The sequence below is a fragment of the Amblyomma americanum genome, chromosome 4 (assembly GCF_052857255.1).
Source record: "Amblyomma americanum isolate KBUSLIRL-KWMA chromosome 4, ASM5285725v1, whole genome shotgun sequence".
Classification (NCBI taxonomy): domain Eukaryota; kingdom Metazoa; phylum Arthropoda; class Arachnida; order Ixodida; family Ixodidae; genus Amblyomma; species Amblyomma americanum.
The window spans coordinates 64,810,880-64,819,655 of NC_135500.1; the positions used below are offsets into that span (position 1 = coordinate 64,810,880).

Here is an 8,776-nt window from a genome sequence, read left to right on the forward strand (position 1 = left end):
CGAAACCCCTTACCAGGCCTACGGAGCACAGTAAGCTGCCGGACTGGACGAAATTTAGAAAGGAATACGAGGTAAGCTCCATCCAGGAGTAGGGTTATCAAGCCTGGACAAAACAGCTGCTGATCAACCTGCGTTCGACGGAGACGCAGGTAAAGCTCTCAGAGGCGGTGACGGACGTGGACACCCACCTCCTCCACCTCTGGGCAGCCAGACGCAGCATGGTCAAAAGATGGCGTAGACAGAAGCATAACCGAAAACTAAGAGCTCGGATCGCGGCAATCACTAAAGAAGCGGCGGAGTACGCGGCGCAACTCGCGGACGCGAACTGGGTAGATAGGTGCAACGCGGCCGCTAGGCAGATGTCTAGCAAAAACACGTGGCGCCTCTTCCGGGCGCTCATAGACCCCAACCAGACGCGCACCGAGACGCAGAAGCACCTGCAGAGAGCGGTACATGCATTTCAAGGAAATACGGCCCAGCTCGCACTGAAGCTTCGGGACCAGTACCTGAGCACGACCCAAGATCCAAGGGGAGAAGCTTACAGATACAGTGGAGCCCAAAATGCTCAGCTGGACGAACCTTTCAAAATATACGAACTCAAGGCCGCTCTAGCGAGGATGAAACGCGGGACTGCGCCAGGAAGGGACGGGATATCGGTAAAACTCCTAGCCAATCTGCCGGACCGCGCATACGAATCCCTCCTAAAACACTTTAATTCGGTTTGAATGGGCGAAGCTCCACTTCCCACGGAGTGGAAGACGGCGCTGATAACTTTCATCCCCAAGGCCGGCAAGGCCATAGATACGGATAGCCTAAGACCTATTTCTCTCACCTCGTGCGTGGGCAAACTGATGGAAGCTATGGTCAGAGATAGACTATCTGAGTACCTAGAAAACAAGCGAGTCTTCGCCGACTCGATGTACGGCTTCAGGCCAAATAAATCGGCTCAGGACATCCTGCTGCAGCTCAGCAGGGAGGTACTAAACCCGATCGAACATCCGAACGGGGATAAGATAGTGCTGGCCCTAGATCTGAAGGGAGCCTTCGATAATGTGACACACGAGGCGATCCTCACACACCTATCAGAGACGGGATGCGGCAGGAACGCTTTCGAGTACATAAAACGCTTCCTCACGGACAGAAAGGCCTACGTGAGGATCCAGAACGCGGAACACGGCCCCTTTCTATTAGGCACGAGAGGGACGCCACAGGGAGCGGTGCTATCCCCCTTGCTTTTCAACTTGGCAATGAAGAACCTGCCGGTCCACCTGGAGAAAGTCCCGGGTGTGCAGCACGCGCTGTACGCGGACGACATCTCCATTTGGGCCACGCAGGGCTCTCTCGGTGATATGGAGGCCAGCCTGCAGGAGGCGGCCACCGCAGTGGACGAGTACGCGAAAAGATGTGGCCTTCATTGCTCCCCTCAAAAATCCGAATTCGTGCACATTCGCCCCAACAAAAAATGCACAAACAAGATAGAATTGAGACTTGGATCGGAACCGATACCCGAAAGAAAAGAAATTAGAGTCCTAGGTCTTTTCATCCACCAGCGTCGGCTGGCGACGACCACGCTCGACAAACTAAAGAAGGTGGGAGATCAGGTGGGCCGAATGGTCCGCAGAGTCTCGAACAAGAAAGGGGGATTGCGAAGCAAAGACGCCTTGCGGCTGGCCAATGCCTTTGTAACAAGCAGAATCCTGTACTCGACCCCCTATCTCCGCCTCATCAAACACGACCAGAACACCATCGAGGTGATAATACGCAAAATGGCGAAGAAGGCCCTCGACCTCCCGATAACCACGTCTAACCTGAGACTCCAAGGTCTGGGTATGACGAACTCCTTCGATGAACTTAGAGAAGCCCACCTCACAGGTCAATACACGCGATTATCGCAGACGCCGTCAGGACGCCACCTTTTAGCCCGTCTGCACATAGAACACACGACTCTAACCGAGGAGAGAGTAAGACTCTCTCAGGAGTGGCGTTACGCCCTTCACGTAAGACCACTCCCAATTAAGATGTCCAGGGACGACCACGAGGGTAGACGCAGGGCCAGGGCAGAGGCCTTAGCTCACCACTACGGAAGGAAACCCGGAGTATACTACGTGGACGCATCCGGCCCGCACCAAGGCGGGTGGTACACGGCGGCAGTGATCCACGAGTCCAAAACGGTGAACGGGCTCACCTTCAAAGCCCGAAGCGTCACTCAAGCAGAGGAAGTCGCCATCGCATTAGCGGCAACACACTCCGATTCCAAGACAATCATAACCGACTCGCGAGGGGCGTGTCGGAACGTCCAACAGGGCTGGGTCCCGTACCTGGCCTACCGGCTACTGCAAAACAGCTCGTACGTAGGAGGTCCATCCCACCGCTTCATAGTCTGGGCTCCGGCCCACTCGGGGCTAGGAGGAAACGAGGCAGCAGATGCAGCCGCCCGCGCGCTCTCTAACCGGGGAACCTCGTCCCCCGCCTCCTCTGAAGAAGTAGCGGAAGCCACGCCGACCTACACTTACAAGGAAATAACGCAATTATACAAAGATAGACATAAACTGTACCCCCACCCGTGTAAAGGATTAACGAGAGCGGAGGAACGCCTGTTCCACCGCCTTGTCACGAACACCATGATGTGCCCGGCCTCGCTAAAGCACTTTGACCCTGCTTTCTCCGGGGAGTGCCCGCACTGTGGGGAGAGGTCCTCGGACCTCTACCACATGGTGTGGGCGTGCCCCTCCAACCCTGCTTTTACTCCAAACCCAAACCCCACCCGGGAGGACTGGGAGGCGACCCTACTCGCCTGTTGCGACCTGAAAGCCCAAAAGGCGATGGTCGAACGAGCTATGGCGGCAGCGGAAGCCACTGGGGTCCCGTACTAGGGACTCCACCTAGTGATTGTGAGGGGAAGGGCACTAAGCCTGACTCCAGAGCACCCTCCATGTAACTCCCTCTTTTCAGAGGAAATAAACGTTTTTACCACCACCACCTGGAGCAGAAACAGCGCGTCGTCGGTACGCGCGCTGCGCGGCTACGAGGGGCCGACAGGACAGTCGCGCTGTTCTTTATGGCATTATCACACCGGTATCCCATTTTTTTAATGCATCACCGCTTGGCTGCCAATGAAGATGCAAAAAACGATTGGACAATTATTTTTAACCTTTCAAAGGGAAATCAGTGGCTGTGTTTAAGTGACGGCGCCAACGGGAGGCAAGGATGCCAGCCGCTACCTCGAAAATTTGTCTGGCGCTCGTTTCTGTCACCGGAGGAATTGATTTTGTTCGCTCACAAGCACCTAAGCGGCTTAATCTTCCTTTCTTCTTTCACTCCCTCCCTTATCCCTTCCCTTACGGCGCGGTTCAGGTGTCCAACGATATATGAGACAGATACTGCGCCATTTCCTTTCCCTCGAAACCAATTATTATTATTATTATTATTATTATTATTATTATTATTATTATTATTATTATTTGAAACCAATATATCGCTGTCTCAATGCCGCAATTTGTTCTTTTTAGTTTGTCTTGAAGAGGAACAATGCCCAAAAATTAACTCCCCCTTCGACGTACGCCACCCCGTAGGATATCCTTTGCAGCCCTTGGAATGGTAAAACCATAACCTACAACTTTTGGCTGCAAGTTTGTTCTATTTGAAAAAATGCAACTACCAATCTTGGTGTTTCCGGGGCTTTGTTTCATTTTTTTTTTCAAGAAGGTCAGGTGGAATATCTTCCACACGAAATAGCATAGCGCTTGAACGATGAGTACAAAAGTGCCTTTTATTGTTTCGCTCACTCGTTGAGGTTCAGAACACATGACACCGGATCCTTGATTTTTTTTTCCTATGCAATAATTCACCACCGCTCTGACTGTAGCTTTGTTAGTGAATATTTTATAATGCTTTTAAAATATCATGCGCTCAAGGCGTTCTTATAACGCTACTAGGAGATATTTTACAGCTACCCTTCCATAGTTGGACATTTTATGGCTGATGGAACGGGCGGATGTAGCATCAGCTGCATGGGAGCACGGCGCCCACTATTTAATGAAGGCCATTCAAGTATTCATGCAAATCGCCTTATAGTGCGCGATTTTCTACCCATGCTGTTAGTGCTTATTCTTTTTTCAAGCTCACTTAAATTGGTTGCGCCATAATTACAATGGCCAACCTATACTGTTGCTGGTTCTTCGAATAGTCTCTTCTCAAAGCTTTGTTTTTCAAATTAATGCAGACCTTGTAATTGAGTTCCATGTCGCTCCTGCCTAATCTTAGAAATGACTGTTTTTCAAATTTAAGTGTAACGTTAACGTAACCACAAGCCAAATAAATGCAATTTTATAATTATTAAATGCTAATTTGATGCAGTTAACAACGCACCAAACTACCGCTTTTAATGGAGCATTCATTTCTGGCTTTGACGTACATTCTCAGATGGGACATATTCACTAATAAAATAGCAGCTGTTATGTTCACATGATACATGTATGCAGAAAACTGCCTTTTTTCCACTTTGTACTGGTGCTCAAGCGATGGAAAGAGATTCTAAGGGACCGTGGCGGACGCCTTAAATGGCGTCACCGCAGGGACTGCGGCTGTCTGCCAGTCTTTGAGAGCTGCTCAGTGATCCCGAATAGTGGCTGCCTTACAAAAGAAATAACTGAAACCGTTCAAATTACTTCTGCTGCATCCGCGAGCCCTCTCTCATTCTCACAGAAAGGGAGATGTGGTTTTCTATCCGCGTCGGCGGACGTAGGTGTCTATAAACTCTTTGTCTCTTCCCATAGTCTTACTTATTGCCTTCTTTTTCCTGCTTAATGAGCACTTGCTTTATTGTATTTTTTGCGCGCTTCCCTTTTCTTTTGCCGCCGTGATGACTGATCAATGGTTGTAGTGCGCGCTCGGCTGCTGGCCCGAAAGATTCGGGTTGGATCCCGGCCACAGCGGTTGCATTTAGATGGAGGCGAAGTGCTATAAAGGCAAGCGTGTACTGTCCGAAGTCAGTGCACATTAAAGAACGTACCCCCGGGGTTCGAAATTCTCCAGAGTGGCTACGGCGTCCTTCGTAACCCGAGTCACTTGTCCCAATAGCGACTCAGGTTATGATGTTAAACCCCATAATGAACCCCATAAAACCGATCCAAACGTTTCACTTTATCTTCTCCAACACCTCCGTTAGTTCCTTTTACACTTCGTCCACACCCTTTCATTCTTGCTTTACCGTCGTTTCGTGCTATTGCCGAGTGGTTTCACCTCCATTTCATTTGGCCTATCTTCTTTAACCTCCTCCTCGAGCTTCAGTGCTTGATCGTCAACTTTGCCCGCGTTCGCTGGCTGCCGAATTGCTCTAGCAGCGCACTTTCCCAGCCCCAGGTGGTTTTCCGCTCTATGTGCCTTTGGTTCTTCCTCAGGATGCCCCACTCAGGCGAAATTTAATGTTCGCGGTCGGCTGGGTGTGGTGTAGTACCTGCGTTTTGTAGACTTTTTGCATATGTTTATGTCTCCGAGGGACGCGCTTACCCGCTTTTATTATCCGAACGCGGTTAAAGCGCCACACTTTCCCAACGACAACGCTCAAACTGGCTGAAAGGAACGACGCAGCAAACCAGACGGCCAGCTTTTCCCCTCCAGTATTCGACGGCAGCGCCCCGCGCGGCCAACCGCTTTTTTTGCTTCAGAGCCTCCCACCGAAACCCGCTTCGCTCTTGCCACTACAGTGTCTTCCGGAACACTGTAGACAGAATCAAAGTTGAAGTTACTGGATCGTGGTAGAGCGTTCAATTTCTTAAATGAGTATACGCACCTAACTTTTTGGTGTGTGTTCTTGTTTGTAATGACGCCTAAGGCATTATCATACATGGATTACAACATGGTACTCTACTACGACCGCTAGATAATTTATAACTGCATTTCTTTCTCGTGCTGTTTCAGTTTCGGTTTCAACAGACGGATGAGGAACGCCAGTGTGCGTTTACAAGTTACGCGTGGCATTGAAAAAACTGCAACATAATCGCTGCATCTACATTCGTTGTCATTTCGTTTCTTGAGGAAGGCTGGTTTTAGCTTTGTAGCGTATTAAAACGACAAAGCAGCGATTGTAGCGGAGTTTTTTTCTATGCCCCACGTCAGCTATAAGAACATGTTGACGTCGCAGTTACAGTGACTGTAGTTCACTGCATCACAGTCATCGCTCGGCTGTTGAAACAGAAATCGAAACACATCGGGCAGCGGTGGCGGTGGCACGTTGCTGCACAAGAGTGCTCAAACAACTGTTTTGAATTTGCAGTTCCTTCGCTGCTGTCCGTCTGCAAGAATTTCCGTATCACCCGCGATCTGCATTCTGCTGACTTCGTTGACGCACCGTGTGCGGCTGCCTATCGTGCTATCATCAAGATACGCCCCTTCCTTCTGGCTATAAGGCTGCGCAAGTCGTCGAGAGCCTTCACACATCGGGCAGCGGTGGCAGTGGCACGTTGCTGCACAAGAGTGCTCAAACAACTGTTTTGAATTTGCAGTTCCTTCGCTGCTGTCCGTCTGCAAGAATTTCCGTATCACCCGCGATCTGCATTCTGCTGACTTCGTTGACGCACCGTGTGCGGCTGCCTATCGTGCTATCATCAAGATACGCCCCTTCCTTCTGGCTATAAGGCTGCGCAAGTCGTCGAGAGCCTTCACACATCGGGCAGCGGTGGCGATGGCACGTTGCTGCACAAGAGTGCTCAAACAACTGTCTTGAATTTGCAGTTCCTTCGCTGCTGTCCGTCTGCAAGAATTTCCGTATCACCCGCGATCTGCATTCTGCTGGCTTCGTTGACGCACCTAGTGCGGCTGCCTATCGTGCTGTCATCACGTGAAGATACGCCCCTTCCTTCTGGCTATAAGGCTGCGCAAGTCGTCGAGAGCCTTCACACATCGGGCAGCGGTGGCGGTGGCACGTTGCTGCACAAGAGTGCTCAAACAACTGTTTTGAATTTGCAGGTTAGTTGTCTTTTCTTACTGTTGTTAAGCTGCCAGTGCATACTGCCGCCACTGCTGTCACTGCTGCCCATTGGTCTAGTGTCTTGCTTGCAATGTCATCTGAAAAGTTTGATCCTTGTTCTGCATGCTACGAAGACATTATAGATGGTGAAGAATTTATGACTTGTGCGGATTGCTGTCAAAGGTTTCATATAGGGAAGTGTGCAGGGGTTGGGGAGCGGAGTTTCAAAGCAAAAAATGCTGAATTAAGAAAAGCCTTGAAATGCTTGACATGTCGATCTTCGGCGTCTCGCAGTCAGGATAGCAGCAGTAATGCATCTTCTGCTGTCCTATGCAAACAGCTTGCTGAGATTAATAAGGCTTTGGCAAATCTCACGGCCAAAGTGGATGATCTGACATCTTTGAAGGAAATTGTTTCAAGCATTGAAATGTCTGTACAACATATGTCTGACACGTATGACAAATTGCTCGAAGTATCTAATAGGCATGACAAGGAAATCGAGCTCCTGCGTAAGAGAGTTGACGACATTGAGGCAAACCAGGACGGGCAGCAAATTCGAAAACTGCGTCAGGAATTGAACGATCTGAGCCAGTACAGCAGGCGGCAAAACATGGAAATGCATGGAATACCTGTGACAGATGGTGAAGATTTACTGAGCAAAGTAAACAGCCTTGCTGTGAAGCTTGACTTGCCCACACTTGTTGCAAAGGACATTGAAGGGCTACACCGCCTTCCATCTCAACCAGACAAGGTGCCTGTGGTTTTGATCCGTTTTGCCAACCGATACACAAAAACAGACTGGATTTCAAAGCGCAAAGAATGCGAAGATGACATTTGATTCTTTGATAACCTGACGGCTTCTAGCAGGAATTTACTGTGGCTCGCTAAAATAAAGGCTAAGGAAATGAAGTACGCTTTCGTCTGGTCTAAGGAAGGAAAGATCTACGCTCGAAAGCAACCTGGTGCACGAGCCATCAGGATCGCTTGTGAGGAGGACATTGATAAGATGGTTTAATCACTGTTGCTGGGAGTCTGCGTAGTACGCCTGCTCAACAATGGCTTATTTTACTGCCGAGTCATTCACCGACTTTCTAAAGGACTGTGCTTACAATCCTCGCAACACACTATCTCTTTACCACTTGAACTGTCAAAGCCTAAAAAATAAATCAGATGAAGTAGAAGCTGAATTAACTAAACTGAACATTAATTTTGACCTTATTGCCTTCACTGAAACATGGTTTACCTCAAATGCAGATGTCAGCGAGTTTCCTGGTTACAAACCCATTTCAGTATTTCGAGATGGAAAGCGTGGTGGTGGTGTATCTTTATATGTGCAAAATTATTTGTGCTTTGAGGTCTTGTCGGATTATTCACTTGTTTGTACTGATTTTGAAACTGTCTGCATTTCTTTTCATAGAGTTGCTATTATGGTTGTGTATCGCCCCCCTCATGGAAATTCTGACAATTTTTTTCGCTTCATTGATTGTTTTCTGAAGTTTGCAAACCAAAACAACTGGCGTATCATTGTTCTAGGTGACTTCAATATTAACTTTTTGGAGGATAACGCTCTGAAGAATAATTTAAATGAAATAATGCTGTCTAATGGTTGTGACATTGCTATTGAATTGCCTACTCGCATATCCTTGCACTCTGAAACATTAATTGATTTGTGCTTCACTAATTTCCCACCTCAGAGTTGCATATCCGGTGTTTTTTCTTCTGGTATTAGTGATCACTTGCCTTTCTTTTCACTTTTTCCTGATACGACCAAATTGAATAAACCCGTTCACGCTCGTAGACTTAATGATG

The 8,776-nt window shown here is 48.7% G+C and overlaps 1 protein-coding gene across 1 annotated transcript; it reads left to right on the forward strand.

Moving 5' to 3' along the window:
- The first annotated feature begins 1,247 nt into the window (after window positions 1-1,247).
- On the forward strand, window positions 1,248-2,965 carry LOC144130143 (uncharacterized). The gene has a single exon (XM_077664155.1). The coding sequence runs from the start codon at window positions 1,248-1,250 to the stop codon at window positions 2,871-2,873; it is 1,626 nt and encodes a 541-aa protein (XP_077520281.1). The 3' UTR covers window positions 2,874-2,965.
- The last annotated feature ends 5,811 nt before the right edge of the window (window positions 2,966-8,776 follow it).

What these genes read in the sequence shown, in the direction of transcription:
- LOC144130143 (XM_077664155.1), top strand. Translation starts at nt 1,248, where the DNA reads ATGAAGAACCTGCCGGTCCACCTGGAGAAAGTCCCGGGTGTGCAGCAC.